Below are 16,115 nucleotides of genomic sequence, written 5' to 3'. Positions count from 1 at the left end.
GGCCTGGGCTCACTCCCTGGCAGGTCAGCTGGGAGCTGGGTTTTTCTCTCCCTGTGATCTTACATCCTCAAGGGGGCTAGACTAGGCTTCTTCATGTGTTGGAGGAGGTATTCCAAGAGGGTAAATCCCAGTGCACAGATGCTTGTTAAACGTCTGCTTGTGTCACATTTGCTGATGTCTCCTTGGCCAAAGCAAGTCACACACCCAAGCCTAGAATCAGTGTATACAGGGACTACACAGGCTGTGGACACTGGCAGACATGATTCATTGGGATAATTGTTATAACTACTACAGATGTAAACATCTGACTAAAATTAGCTCAATGAAAGGGCATTTATTATAAGCGCTTAGATCTCATAAAACCGGGGGGAAAACCGTATAACCTTCATTCTTGTCCTCTGCCATTATGATATACCTACCGACTTGATCAGTTGGAGTTTCCTCAAATCTGTTCATTTGCTCGGTAGATGTTACTTGAGCACCAACTATATGCTAAGCACTAGTGAAATGCAGTGAACAAAACAAAACAAATTCCTGCCCTGTGGGGCTTATAATCTGGTGGTGGCAGTGGTGGGGTGGGCAGGTGGTGGTGATGGAGACAGGCAGTTTAAATAAAATAGGGAAGGGAAATAGGGAGTTGCAGGGGGCTGGGGGGTGGCGATTTTAGATAGGGTGGCCAGGGAAGGCCTCATGAGAAGTGACATTTGGGAAGGGTCAAGACAAAGAGTACGTCTGATTGGTTCAGGCCAGTGTAATGCTTGATTGCTTTGTGCTTGGATGTGTCTCCCAGATCTGTCCATAGTGGAGTGGGTAAGAGGGAGAGGGAGATGGTACAAGATGGGCAGGAGGAGGCAATGACCAGTGTATCTGATACAGTGGTGGTACTTCGTGAGTTCTGTGCTGGCTTCTCTTGACTGGCTTTGGGGTGTGGGTACAGGATGGAGAGACGAGACGTGTGTTGACTACCTAATGCATGCTGAGCGTTGAAAAGCATATTTCACTTAAGCCTCTCTACAGCCTTGTGAAGAAACTAATATTATTCCTGCCTTGGGAGACTCTGAGTGGTCAAGTAACAACTTAGATCAAAGAAGGGAAGAGTCAAGAAGGAAATTCAAGTATGAAGAAATGAAAGGAGTCCTTGAGTGTTATAATAGATTTAATGCCAGAAGAGGACATGAGTTAAATGATACATTAACTGTGTAGAAGATTTTGTCACATATATGTCTCTTATCTTCAGTGCCTTTACCTATCTTTTCTGTGTTTTTGTTTTCTGACAGGAATGGGTAACTGCCACTGACATCAGAGTAACACTCAATCGCCTGAACACTTTTGGGGATGAAGTGTTTAATGACCCCAAAGTTCTCAAATCCTATTATTATGCAATCTCTGATTTCGCTGTGGGTGGTAGGTAAGTAAACCATTAAATAACCTTGAAAGTGATTGGAGCTTTGATGTAGAAGTGAATGTAGCAACTTGTTTACAACTGTATTAGTAATGTTTTTTGGACCTCATTATCCTGGAAACAAAGTAATTAGGTTTTCTAAAACCTTGTCAGATCAACACATTAGTGAATTCTTATTGAGCATTTAAGCGCAAAGCTCTATGATAGGCACTGTGACGCTACTGAGGAAGTGCAAGTCTGACATTCACTTACTGAGAAGGACCTGACCTTCTAGGATCCTACAGGTGAATGGGGCAGGCAATGTATGAATATGCGAAAAGTTAAATACTGGTACCATTAAGCGTTTTAGATAAAGAGATGTCATATGTCAGAGAATACTTACAAGACTGTCAGGCTAGAGAAACAGATGGAATCTAAGCTGGGCATCGAAGAATAGGTAGGGTTTAGATAAGGAGAGAGGATGTCTGGGTTGGGTGCAGGAGGGTTGGGTGCATGTCATGAGCAAAAGTTTAGAGTTGGAAGCGTTTAAACCTCCTTGACTTAAGGAAAATCTTATATGAATTTGTGGAGTTGTAAACCAGAGAGTTTGGTAGCCAGAGACCTTAGACAGTGAGCCAAGAATCTTGGACTTACCTCCCCTTGTAATAGACTATGAAGTCTCAAGAGCAGAAGCATTATTTTTGCATGCAGTGTTCCTGGTGTGGGATTGATGCTCAGTGAAAGTTGATGGAAACTGTAACCAATGAGAAATCATGTACTTTTTTGGTGTTAGGGCTATGATTTCAACACAGTAGATTAGGAAGATTAGCTGCAGGCAAGGTAACAGTAGAATATGATCGAGAGAATTTATATTCCTGTTATTATGCTGTCATCTAGGTGTCAGGTGACACCAAATACCTGACATTAAGGTGGTGACAGCAGAATGGAAAGAAACATTTAGGTGCATTTTATGAAGGAAGAATTATCAGGATTTTAGTCAAAGGTGATTTTGAGGGTTTAGTGACCAGGAGAATGGTGGTATCATTAACAGAATAAACGGAGAAGATGAGCTCATGTGGGAAGGTGGTGAGTTTAGTTGTAGAATGTAAAGTTTTAAGTCGTGGAGGACATCTAAGTTTGTGCAGCAGTCAAGGACAGGAGCTTGGGAGAAAGAGACGGCCTGGAGATATACGTTTGGGATTCATCCTCGTGCACTGTAGGTGTTTCAGAAGTGTTTGAGTGTATTATTAGGTGGTGCTTGAAGCTGTGGAACTGACTGCCATCTTTAAAGAGTGAGTGAGGGTAACGGCTCTGCACCAGACTGCGTGTTAGTATTCATGGGGATTTCCATGAGTCCTTAGTTTATGGTAGTACCTGCATCTAGAGGCTCCTTCAAGGATTCTTGCCCCAAACAACCCGAGGGAATGTCAGTCTACCGGAGATCCGTATGGTGGTGTGGTATCTGTCTCTCACTGTCTTCAGATCAAATACTTTAAAATCATGGTGGCAGATAACTGCTGAAATTTATTGACTTGTTATATGCCTGTACAGTCCTGGGCACATACATGTAGCAACCTCTTGATCTTCTCAATAACTCCTTGAAATAGGTATTATCATCCTCCCTATTTTACAGGTAAGGCACCGAGTTTAAGTTCCATTGGTAAGTCACAGGGCAAGGTTTCGAACCCAGGCAGCCTGGCCTTGGAGTCCATGTTCTTCTTAACCACTACACTTGGCTGCCTCTTGAGATGCACACATTTCACTTCAGGAAATGGTCCTACAGATGTCCTCAGAAATTGTTGGGGACTTTCTTCTCATGTCTGGTTAATGCCCCATCCCCTGTTAAATAAAGCTACCTTTTTTTTTGTCTTGTTTGATTTTTCTTCATACCTGGAAACACACAGTCATTACTTAATCTTGCTCAGTTCCTCAGTTTACAGTTTTGAGCGGTAAACTCAAAAACATCCTGAGGTGGTTTTCACTTCTCTGTGTACATCCTTTTTCTGCATCCGTTTCAGGGCTTCATACGTGTTTCATTCTTTTAAGGGTCTCTTCTCTCCCCAGGTGTAAATGTAACGGACATGCAAGCGAGTGTGTGAAGAATGAATTTGACAAGCTGGTGTGTAATTGCAAACATAATACTTATGGCGTAGACTGTGAGAAGTGCCTTCCTTTCTTCAATGACCGGCCGTGGAGGAGGGCGACTGCCGAGAGTGCCAGCGAATGCCTGCGTGAGTGCCCCTTGGTGTTCGTCTGCTAAATTGTCTTGAGGACTTCAGAGGTGGGAGAAGGAATGGGTGACTTCCTTTGATTCCTCCTTGAAAGGAAAAGCCTGGAAGGCAGAGCTTCTTCCCTAATTTGAGAGTGTAGAACAATAACCTGCATGCACGTCAAAGGAAAATCATAGATGTGGGCAATTGGCCACAAACGTAAACTGTGCTGGTTTTATGTTTCCTTCATGAACACACATAACAGAATGGGAGCAGCATCTTCAAGGTTTGGCCTTTGCTTAGCTCTAAATACTGGGCTGGGGTTGCCTACTCTAAAATATGGTTTCTCCAGTCTTTTCTTTGTTGCCCTTTAAAATATTCTTCTTGCTTTCAATGCTCGTTTATTCGAACAGCCAGGATTGTTGATGAACATTGGTCAGGTGTGATGAGTTCTAGACTAAGACTGCTATTCGATGGATTATTTATCAAAATTATTTTTTCTTTATCTCACTAAAGAGCACAATGGGGAGGATTTCCTACTTCCGTCATGCAGAGGTGGGTGGCTCTGGGAAGAAGAGTAGAGCCTAGTATTCTTAGGAAGAGGTAAAATGAAAAAGATTACACATTGTTTATTCCTTCATAATGTCTTGGTTTATTCTGAAGAGATAGAGAAAGGAATCTCAGGAGAAAAATCATGAAACCACGTAGTCATGATTTGCCAAGGACTTGAAAGTGAGAAACTTTTAAAGCAGCAACATTTTCTTATGTCCTTATAAATATTCCTTATCGTATCCTCTTGGTAATAAAGGGAATAAGAAGGAAGACACTCTGAACTTGCAGGAATTATTGGCAGAAACCTTGAAAAAGGACCAATATCTTGACTCATGACTGTTTCCATTAGCTGCCTACAGCAGATTTTCTTATTCAACTTTTCTTTTCTCAACAAATTCCTGATTTTCAGATAAATTTTACAGCCTGCTCTAGCATTCCTAAGCACTTTAACTTCTTTCATTCTTTTACTGAACTGTAATATCCAGTGTTGGAAACCACATGATAAAGGCTGATAAAAGAAAAAATGAAATACTCCTAAGGTGTGACATCTAAATAAATGTACACATGTGTTTGAAAAGTAATCTGCTTAATGATGTCATATGTTGAGTCTATCCAGGAACATTATGGGAAAAAAACAAGTGTAACATTATATCCAGCTTCTCACTAGCAAGTGAACAGAATACAGTAGCTAACAGACTTTGATAAGGAGCTAAGTCAATTTGCTTTCCTCTTTGGTCCCTTCAGGCACCGTGGCCCGTCAAAGAGAGAAGTTTCTGCAGGTGTGACAGTACTACAGTATTGTCAGGGTGCTGGAGCTAGGGAAGAGAGAATGACAGCTGCCTTCTCTCTTACCAGCTGATGATGAGGGAGCCACAGCATCTGCTGTTAGCAGTGGGTTAGGACAGCATAGACGTGGGGATTGTTCTGCCTCACGGTCTCTAAGCACCAGACCATTTAGGTGCCGTGAGCTGGGCTGATTGCGGGATAATCTAGGGAGACTTGAGGGCAGAGAAATAGCTGATGAAGAAGGGAATGGGAGCTTTCAGAGTTACTTAACTCTAATTCTTGGTGCCAGCGATTCAAGTTTCTAAAAAGTTTTCAAATATAGTACTGTAAAAGAACTGATTGTAAAGGCAGGGAGGAGAAAAAAAAACATATTCAAATTTTTTTAAACAACAATCTCCTGCTCTATCTGTAATCAAATAAAATTTTATTTTTATTTAGTGTCTGTACTTGGAGCAGGGTCAATAATTTGGAAAAAATCATCTTAGTATAAATATAATAAAGATTTTCAGTGACTACAGATACTCGTCATGTAGGGAATAGAGCTACTTAACAGATGACCCATTTGGCACTGTGGCTTCCCAGCAGATGGAGGCATCTATGGATCTAGATTTCCCTTCTTGTGGATTTACTTTCTTGTGGATCTATAGATTTCCTGCTTCTTTTGAAAGAGGCACTAATTTTTACCCACGTGTCTCAAGATTACTCCAGTCTGGGTATGCAAGTAATCGGGCATTTTAGAAGTTGGTGTCTAATATATTTGAATTGTCTGAGCCCTGAAAAGTTAACATAAATTGAAGCCTACATATAAATTGGCCCCTTGTGCTTGGACTTGGTATTAGAATGAAGGATAAAGGTTCAGAAAAATTGTAATTTGACTTGGCTTTTGTTTGTATGTGTACAACTATGCAGAGATTCCTAAGTACAAGGATTACTTATATTTTATGATGGTACTATTTTTGATAAGGATGAACATTACTTAGTAAGCTGTTAACCTGACGGTATGAACCCTTTATAGACAGACACACAGTTTTCGTTTTTGTTTTTGAATGAACAGTGCATCTGGCGGTCGTTCGTAATCTGCCACCACCTGTCTGTCAGAGATGTGGGGAATTATGGTTTTGTTTTCTTTGAGTCTTTTAAAATGCTGTTTGTAAAGGAACCTGGATCTGACTTAACGTTTTGGCCAACAGCCTGTGACTGCAATGGCCGATCGCAGGAATGCTACTTTGACTCTGAACTGTACCGTTCCACGGGCCATGGTGGCCACTGTACCAACTGCCAGGATAACACGGACGGCGCCAACTGTGAGAGGTGCCGGGAGAATTTCTTCCGCCTTGGGAACAGAGAAGCCTGCTCTCCCTGCCACTGTAGTCCTGTTGGTAAGTGACAGGCAGAGTCTGCTTCATTGTGATGGTTGGAAGACAAAATGAGCACTCCCTGTACCCCCAGAACATAAAGCTTTGTTCCCTAGGGATTCGCACCGCTTGAGTACAGGAGAGTGTACATTGTTATAACATGTAAATGATTTAGGATCTGCCTCTACTCTCTTTAACCAGGTTGGGCCTTCAGATGATTTTCTGGTGTGTATAAAAATGTGGGGTTGGCCTGAGTAATGGTTCTGTAAATAATTAGCAATAAGATCATCAAGACCATTTGAACTTTGACTGTAAAAGGTTAGCTTCTTCGTGAGTTCTTCCTTGTTAATGATTTTGTTTAGTCTAACCTCCTTGGAGGGCTGAACTCTTTCAGCACATTGGTGTGTGTTCAGAGGAGCAGAGTGCTCTTAGTCTGTTGTGCTTTTTCAGGAGTTTGAACTTTATTTTTGTCATTCATGCCTGTATATACTTAAATTCTAGACACAGGCCATAAGGAGCCTGTGCTCGTCCACAGAGCAGTGACTGGTTTTGTGTACGGTTTACCACTGGGTACAGAGTGATTCGTTAGTGTTTTTCGGCAGTTATGAGTGGGTTCATCTTAGGGTGTATGTCTGGAAAGTTTAAAAGTCATGGCTTAAAGGGGTATGATTTTGAGAGTGTTTTGATTTAAAATTTGATCTTTATTCTCTTGGTTACCATCTAGATACTGAAAAACAATCTGCATTCTGGTTTTCAGGCTTTGTTTTTAGTTACCAACGTTCTTTCTTTGAGACATTAATTTTACTTACATAACTGGTGGTTGACACTGAGCACTTTAAATTTCAGGTTCTCTCAGTACACAGTGTGATAGCTATGGCAGATGTAGCTGTAAGCCTGGAGTGATGGGGGACAAATGCGACCGTTGCCAGCCTGGGTACCATTCTCTTACTGAGGCTGGATGCAGGTAAGATTTTTCAAGGGGGCAGAATCCAAATGTAGCTGATGCTTTTTTTTTTTTTTTTTTTTTTTTTTTTTTTTTTTGGCGGTACACGGGCCTCTCACTGCTGTGGCCTCTCCCGTTGCGGAGCACAGGCTCCGGACACGCAGGCTCAGCAGCCATGGCTCACGGGCCCAGCCACTCCGCGGCATGTGGGATCCTCCCGGACCAGGACACAAACCCGTGTCCCCTGCCTCGGCAGGCAGACTCTCGAACACTGCGCCACCAGGGAAGCCCAAATGTAGCTGATTCTTAATAATAGATGTTGTAGCTAATCTGCAGCCATATAAACATTTTCCCCCCATGATACTTGTAAACCAAGATTTAAGGCTTCTCGCTGTCTTCTCGCTGTAATGATGATCCAGGATTGTTCTGTACAGAGGTGAAGCAAAGTTTTCAATGTCTAAATGTGATGGTTATCCTTGACTGAAGTCAAATCCAAATATAAAGATGACTTTAGGGTTCATTTTGCTCTTTCTATTCCTTTTTTAAAAATCTGTTAACATATAAAACAAAAGATTGACTTTGAGTGGAATTTCTTTATCTTTTCTCTTATTTCATTGTTTTCCTCCATTTTCCATCCAATAGGCCATGCTCTTGTAATCCTTCTGGCAGCACAGACGAATGTAATTTTGAAACAGGAAGATGTGTTTGCAAAGACAATGTCGAAGGCTTCAATTGTGAGAGGTAGATCATTTTTTCTCTAGCCGTATTGTATTTTCTCTGTTATCATATTTCAAGTACAATGAATACCTGATTGTATCTTAATCTCTTTCAGATGCAAACCTGGATTTTTTAATCTGGAATCATCTAATCCTATGGGTTGCACACCTTGCTTCTGCTTTGGGCATTCTTCTGTCTGTACAAATGCTGTCGGCTACAGTGTTTATTCTATAACCTCTACCTTTCAGACAGGTAAAGTAGACCTTTCCTTCTGTCCTCTAGAATCGTGAGACTAGACTTACAGTGTTAAAAAGTCAGTAGCTCTTTGAGCCCCTTTTGACGGTATCAGCCCTTTGTTTTTTAATGTATGTGATTTTTGTTTGGCTTTTTAATTTAATGAAAGTATATATAAATGGTTTTAGAATTTACCAAATTAAGTATAAACTATTATATAAAATAAAGAAGATTATAGCTTGAGGGGTATAGCATATATAGGTACTGTTATAGCCTCCATTTATTAAAAAACTTTCATTGATGACTTGCTATATATTTCGTGGTATATAGAGGACCTGAATTCAGGACATTTACAAAGTAACGGCATTTGTGTTCCATCCTCTGCTTGCAGATGAGGATGGGTGGCGTGTGGAACAAAGGGATGGCTCTGAAGCATCATTTGAGTGGTCCTCTGAGAGGCAAGATATCGCTGTCATTTCAGATAGCTACTTTCCTAGGTACTTCATTGCCCCCGGTAAGTAAGGCTAGGAAGCGGTCTGGCTTGGCGTGTGCCCCTGTTTATTCTTACTCTCACATTCTTGCTCACCATTGTGTCTGCCTTCCAGCAAAGTTCTTGGGCAAGCAGGTGCTGAGTTATGGTCAGAACTTCTCCTTCTCCTTTCGAGTGGACAGGCGAGACACTCGCCTCTCTGCAGAAGACCTGGTGCTTGAGGGAGCTGGCCTAAGAGTGTCTGTGCCCTTGATCGCTCAGGGCAATTCCTATCCGAGTGAGACCACTGTGAAATATGTCTTCAGGTAAGACAGTTCTGTTTTTAAAATCTGACTTGACCAGAATTATAAAAGTGGTTTCTTTGTCAAAGCTCACCAGGCCTCAAGGTGTGTGTCGAAGAAAAACTTCTGGCTTCTCAAGGTGACTTTGTAAAAGGGAACTTTCCCTTTGTTGACGTGTACCTTTTCCAGTTGTACTGTCAAACCAACAGACTCATCTCTGACCTGGTTAGATTGGCAGAGCAGTGCATTGTTGGTGGCATAAATGAGTAAGAAATGCTTTCTCAGCACCCAGAATTGTCCTTACAGAGGTTAATGTGGCCCTTCCTTTTTCTCTAGGCTCCATGAAGCAACAGATTACCCTTGGAGGCCTACTCTTACCCCTTTCGAGTTTCAGAAACTCCTAAACAATTTGACCTCTATCAAGATCCGTGGGACATATAGTGAGAGAAGTAAGTTATGATATAATTTAAGAGAATCATTTAAGATGATTAGATAAAAGGATCCATAATCAGAAGTTTATCTCTAAAGTTCTAATACTATAACACTGATCCTAAAGAAGTGGTATAAACTGCCTCATCATACATGAATTATGTATAAAAATAATGCATTTTAAAACTACTTTTAAGGACCTGGAGAAAATTAGCCAAAATTAGTAAATAGTATTGTTTTATAATAAATAAGCCTATTGAGGCTACATTGTCTATAATTAGAATCTTCTAAGAATCCCAAATATAATTCTGCTGGCTCACATTGCTTAACCTTTGTTTCTTTTTATTTCTTGCTTATGTAACTATCAAGCCCTTTTAACTAAATTGGCTAAATTATGAAAAATTAAAAATTACTGAATGAACATTTGTTATAATTTTAAATTTAAAAAGCTGTTTTTAAGCATTTCTTTAAATTTTTTTTCCTATAATTTTTTTTTTTTTTTTTTAATGAGGACCTATTTCTATAGAAAGGTAAAGCTGTCGGGGGAAGAGGAATCAGAGTGGTGGTGTGGCATTGAAAGTGGCATCAGCAGCTTGGATGTGTTGATTTTTGAGATGCCTGCATGAATATCCAGATGAAAATGTCTTATAAGTAGTTAGAAATATGGATGGGGCTTACGAAGAAGTTGAGACTGGAGATCTAGAATCAAAGGGTTGTCAACGTATGGGTAATCATTTTTAAACTTGGAAATATAACAAAAAAATACAGAAAGAGAAAAGAAGATGCAATCCTGGAAACAGTTATTTAAGGACCATGACCTGAGACTTGAGAGAAAAAGAATTTTAAGGAAGAGGAACAATTAACAGGTTTAGGAAGATAGTACAATTGGATTTTGGTATTGGGTAACTGAAGAAGCATTGGTGAGGGGTTTTTTTTGTTTGTTTGTTTTTTTAAGAAGTGTTGGGCTTCCCTGGTGGCGCAGTGGTTTGAGAGTCCGCCTGCCGATGCAGGGGGCATGGGTTCGTGCCCCAGTCCGGGAAGATCCCACATGCCGTGGAGCGGCTAGGCCCGTGAGCCATGGCCGCTGAGCCTGCGCGTCCGGAGCCTGTGCTCCACGACGGGAGAGGCCACAACAGTGAGAGGCCTGCGTACCACAGAAAAAAAAAAAAAAAAAAAGTGTTGAAACTGAAGTTAGATTGCAGTGATTTAATTAAGTAAATTAGATCACAAATTAAGTAAATTCAAAGGTGAAGAAGTAAAATACAGATTATTCTTTTAAGAAGTTCGGCTGTGAGGGAAGGAAAAGAGAGGGACTGGACTCTAATTAGGGAGTAGGGACAGATCGAAGAAAGAGTGCTTTTAGGATGGGGAGGCTTAAGAATGTTTGAAGTTGGAAGTACGTTAACAGTGGAGATGTCTCTCATGATCTAATGTTGAAAAAACCCATAAATGTAGTAAAAACTAAATTCAAGGCAGAAATAGAAGAGCTGTCCTTTAGCCTCAGGTCATCAGTTTCTAAGAATTATATAAACAGCAAGTGATATTTCATAACATGGGGAAATACACTTGAAAGATAAGAGTGCAAGAGACAGGAGTGGAATGGAAATTAAAGGGAAATATGATGATATAATCAAAACCTGCCTCTTCCATAGGATGTTCCTGCTGAGTCTGTCATGTGCACTGTTAGGTTGGATAAACCATTGGGCTAAGCCAATATAAGGCTTCCTCTATTTTTATAGATATATGCATATATATGCATAATGCTTATATGCATATATATATATGCATATAAGCATTATGATATATGGCATAACAGCTTTGGAATAATTACATATTTGTCAAAGTAGCCCTGATTATTAGAACTTGTTTACTTATTTTTTCTGTTTTATGCAGGGCAAAAAATATAATTTGAGTGGTACTTGTCGACAGGTGCTTTCCCTGCTTTCTTATCCTTGAGCTCTATGATCAGTGCCTGATTTTGTGGGAAAAGAACAAAAACACGGCTTAATGGCTGTAGCCTTAAACTCTTGTTATTTCCACATTCTTCCTTTTATCTTTTCTTGCCCCAGATTATTGCCCAGTGCTTTTCATTTTTCACATTGGTGATTGGGAGAACTGTAAAATCCAACAAATCTGTGTGTGTGTGTGTGTGTGTGTGTGTTTAAAAAATGAATTTTGCTCTACCACCATTCCAGATACTTAGCACCAGGTAGCACATAATTGTTCTACATGCTATTTTCTGGTTATCTTCTCCAACAGATGAATTAAACTGATGGTTGATTGTCTCTGAAATTTTGGGTGTGGTTACCCCTTAGCATTATTGACTTTGCAAGAAGTTTTGGCATACGAAAGCCAGTTCAGTGATCCTCTTCTCCACATCATACACAGGTGCTGGATATTTGGATGATGTCACCCTGGCAAGCGCTCGTCCCGGGCCTGGGGTCCCTGCAACTTGGGTGGAGTCCTGCACCTGTCCTGTGGGATACGGAGGGCAGTTTTGTGAGATGTGCCTCTCAGGTTACAGAAGAGAAACTCCGAGTCTTGGACCATACAGTCCATGTGTGCTTTGTACCTGCAATGGGCACAGTGAGACCTGTGACCCTGAGACAGGTGAGAAGATGACCTTTGGGGGCTGCTAGCCCTAAATTCTCTTTAGCAGGTGGTTGGAAATGCTCATTGTCTTATTTGCTTATACACTCACCTGTTTTCTCACACCTGCTCTCCCAATAGGTGTTTGTAACTGCAGAGAGAATACAGCCGGGCCCCACTGTGAGAAATGCAGTGACGGGTACTATGGCGATTCAACCGTGGGCACCTCCTCTGATTGCCAGCCCTGTCCGTGTCCTGGGGGCTCCAGTTGTGCTGTTGTCCCTAAGACACAGGAGGTGGTGTGCACCAACTGTCCTACTGGCACCACTGGTAAGTCTGCTCTATCCATAGAAACACCTTGGGAAGGAGGACTTTGGAGGTTTTTGGATTTTCTTGTTTGGTTCCATGGTTAGTTTTCCTAGTAGGCAAAAGTTCTGTAAGAAACAGGTTTATTATGGATTTGTAAAATGCATATCAGATACTAATAATAGCTACCATATTAATGGCCAGGTGCTTTTCTAAGCACTTTAACATATACTGCCTCATTAATCCTCACAACCCTCTGAGATAGCTTCTTGCATTATCCTCAGGTTACAGCTAAGAAAACTGAGGCACAGAGACATTAAGTTACATGTCCAAGGCTACATGGCTATAGTCATTGGAGCAGCTGGAATTCCAACCCAGGCATTCTGGCTCCAAAGAGGATGATCACTACAATATACTCTCCCTTACAAGACGCGAATCAAAACTTGAGTTTTAGTTTGTGAGGCTGCCCTGGGATTCTTGGTGTAAAGTGGTAATTTTAAAATTCTTTAAATTCTTTATCTAAATAGTCCTTTCAGTGTATCAGGGCCCATCGCATTTAGTTGGGGAAAAAAATATTTGTAGAGCTTTGGATAAGACCTCTGTTCCCATTCTCTGAGATTCTTTCTTTTTGATAAGAACATAAACTAGATCTTTCCTGGCTACTCAAGGAGTTGCCTGTGCTGATTCACAGAGGAGACGGGGGCTCACTGTTGACCGTTGCCCTTTCTTCCACTGACTTTAGCCTCCACGTAATGGAGAGGTTCTGGCCAGGCTTCTGATACAGACTTTGACTCCGTTACAAGCTCTTTGTTCAAAAGATACTGCTAGAGAGCATGAACATAAGTAGAAAAACCAAAACACTGAGCTCATAATCTGTATCTCTCATGTCTCATCAAAACATTCTTTAATCATTGGGAAACATTAAAACACTCCACCTTCCTTCCACTTCTCCCCTGACCGCACATCGAGCACAAGGGCAGTGCCACACAGGGAGAGCCAATCATTTGCTTAAGGTAGTTGAAAAAATAAGGAGTAGAAGTTAGTGTAGAATTTCATATTTTTGACCCTTTTCTCCTTTTTTTAAGAAAACAGTGGCCCAACAGAGTCTCTTAGAGGTAGACTTCTCCAGCCTCATTCCCCACCACCCACCGCTGCACTTGTACCCTCTGCTCCTGCCCTCCTGGGCTCAGGTGTGCCCGACTCTGGCCTGCCACGTGCTGTTCTCCTTCTTTAGAGTGCTTACCCGACTCTCTCACTTTTCTTAGCCAACTCCTGTCTGTTCTGTGGGTTGAGTTGAAACGTCACTTCCCCAGGATGGTTTTCCTCAATGAACCCTCCCTGCTGTACCCAGGTTCTTAGGACCTTTTACTCTGCTGCCACAGAGTAGAGTAAGTATCCCTCGTTCAGTGTCTACTCTCAGAAGTACTTAATAGAGCATTTTGATAAGAGATCCCTCTACTGATTCTGTTGTTTCACTGGACAGTAAACTAAACAGTTAGGCATTGTGGAGTCGTTCTCATATCTATACTAAATAGTACAAATGGTGAAGTAAAATTATTCGGGATGCTTATAGAGAGATGGAGTATCATATAGGAGATTTTAGGAAATGTTATACACATATTAGTCACTAATCAGATTTGTGAAATATACAGTTGACCCTTGAACAACACAGGTTTGAACTGAATGGGTCCACTGGTATGAGATTTTTTCAATAGTAAATACTACAGTACTACAATCCACAGTTGGTTGAATCCCTGGATGTGGAATTGCAAATTCAGAGGAGCCGCAGAAGGTGGGGGCTGGATGACTATAAGTTGTATAAGGATTTCTGACTGTGCAGAGGGATCAGTCCACCCCCGCATTGTTCAAGGGTCAGCTGTATTTGTTTTGTTAGTTATCACCTGGATTGAAGGAAATGATCTATAGCAGTTCTTGAGGATGTTAATTAGGATGTAGAAGTCTGCATGAAAACAGCACAGACCCTGTGAAAAATAATGCCATCAGTCTTTTTTTTTTTTTTTTTTTTTTAGCTGTGTTGGGTCTTCGCTGCGTGCAGCCTTTCTCTAGTTGCGGTGCGCGGGCTTTTCATTGCAGTGGCTTCTCTTGTTGCAGAGCACGGGCTCTAGGTGCGCGGGCTTCAGTAGTTGCAGCATGCGGGCTCTAAGGGCGCGTGGGCTTCAGTAGTTGTGGCTCACGGGCTCTAGAGCGCAGGCTCAGTAGTTGTGGCGCACGGGCTTAGTTGCTCCGCAGCATGTGGGATCTTCCCAGACCAGGGATCGAACCTGTGTCCCCTGCATTGGCAGGTGGATTCTTAACCACTGAGCCACCAGGGAAGTCCAATGCCATCACTCTTTATTTTCCTATATCCTGCTTTACTTCTTTTCATAGCACTTTTTAGCCACTTGATTTTTTTTTTTTTTTTTTTTTTTGGCGATACGCGGGCCTCTTACTGTTGTGGCCTCTCCCATTGCGGAGCAACAGGCTCCGGACGCGCAGGCTCAGCGGCCATGGCTCACGGGCACAGCCGCTCCGCGGCATGTGGGATCCTCCCGGACCGGGGCACGAACCCGCGTCCCCTGCATCGGCAGGCAGACTCTCAACCACTGCGCCACCAGGGAAGCCCTAGCCACTTGATATTTTTATGTGTATTCATTTGTTGATTACCTATCTTCCCCCTCCACCTCCAGTTTAAGCTCCTTGAGAGCAGGAACTTTTGTCTGTTTAATTCACTTTTGTGTCCCTAACAGCCAGAATAGTGTTTGGCACATGTGTTTGTTGAATGAATGCAAGTATCTGTTGAATAAATGAATAGAGGTTGCAGATACAAAGTAAGATGTTCCGCATTTAGAAAATTGTTGAAGAATATGAATAACTGCTGATAGTCACTGAAATCTTCATGTGTGAAATGCTTCTGCATTTAATTTAATACTTTAAACAATCTTTTTAGGTAAATTAAAAATAATAATCATTTTTTCAACAAAATTTTTTGAGTGCATGGCTTTGGAACATGAAGATGAATAAAGGAGGGTCCCTAATCTTCAGGGTCTAAAAGTGTGGAGCAAAGCACAGATCATTTTAATACAGTGTGGTTAGTTCAGATAAAGGAACACACACAAGAGTGCTAAAGGAGAAGAAAGGAAGACACCACTCCCAAGACTAAGAGAAGTCTATAATTTGCCCGAAGTCATATAAGTAGTACAGCCTGGACTTGAACCTACATCCTAGGCTCTGAGACAGAGGGGTAGACTGGCTGTAGCTGTGGAAGATATTTTGCAATGAGAGCTTTTCATGGGCTATCATGTAGCTCTGTTTTAAGTTTTCTAGCAGATTTTTTAATTGAGTTTTATTCAGAACAGGTTTTAAGACATTTTAAATATGGATCGTATCTAGACTAGCTAAACTACCTGATGAAAAAGCAGAACTGAAATGGTGTCTTAATCCTAATCTGGAGAAGGATCTTGGGTGTGGGTCTGGCAACTATTGAATATTTGCCTCAGAGACAAGAAGGGCCCCTAGCTTCCTGTCCTCTCTTAACATCCTGTTTCTTCGTGTCCTCCTCCTCCCCCAGCCACATTTTCTGTTACCTCATCAGTGGTCTCTGTTTGCCGGATGCAGTGGTCAGTTTTCAGTCCTTATCTGACCTGGTCTCTCAGCAGCACTGGACACTGTTCACTACTCACTTTGCTCCACACATTTTCTCCTGTTGCTTTTTGTGATACTTCCCTCACCTTGGTTTTCTTCTACTTTTCTTCTCTTCTCTTGGATCTCCTTTGATCACTTCTGTTTCTCAACCTAGGGCTTTCATGTTAGCTTTATCTATATTCTCTCCTTAGGTGAACAAA

The 16,115-nt window shown here is 41.5% G+C and overlaps 1 protein-coding gene across 1 annotated transcript in view; it reads left to right on the top strand.

Moving 5' to 3' along the window:
- The window catches only part of LAMC1 (laminin subunit gamma 1), a 131,055-nt gene that overhangs the window by 84,535 nt on the left and 30,405 nt on the right, over window positions 1-16,115 (top strand). The window contains exons 3-13 of the mRNA XM_060131948.1: window positions 1,278-1,408; window positions 3,446-3,612; window positions 6,120-6,308; window positions 7,131-7,248; window positions 7,870-7,968; window positions 8,060-8,196; window positions 8,570-8,692; window positions 8,784-8,973; window positions 9,286-9,398; window positions 11,767-11,988; window positions 12,109-12,297. Of these exons, the coding sequence (XP_059987931.1) occupies window positions 1,278-1,408; window positions 3,446-3,612; window positions 6,120-6,308; window positions 7,131-7,248; window positions 7,870-7,968; window positions 8,060-8,196; window positions 8,570-8,692; window positions 8,784-8,973; window positions 9,286-9,398; window positions 11,767-11,988; window positions 12,109-12,297 (1,678 nt within the window). The remainder of the gene's footprint in view (window positions 1-1,277; window positions 1,409-3,445; window positions 3,613-6,119; window positions 6,309-7,130; window positions 7,249-7,869; window positions 7,969-8,059; window positions 8,197-8,569; window positions 8,693-8,783; window positions 8,974-9,285; window positions 9,399-11,766; window positions 11,989-12,108; window positions 12,298-16,115) is intronic.

The sequence above is a fragment of the Lagenorhynchus albirostris genome, chromosome 2 (genome assembly GCF_949774975.1).
Source record: "Lagenorhynchus albirostris chromosome 2, mLagAlb1.1, whole genome shotgun sequence".
Taxonomy (NCBI): Eukaryota; Metazoa; Chordata; class Mammalia; order Artiodactyla; family Delphinidae; genus Lagenorhynchus; species Lagenorhynchus albirostris.
This window is presented reverse-complemented; position numbering and strand designations above follow the sequence as displayed.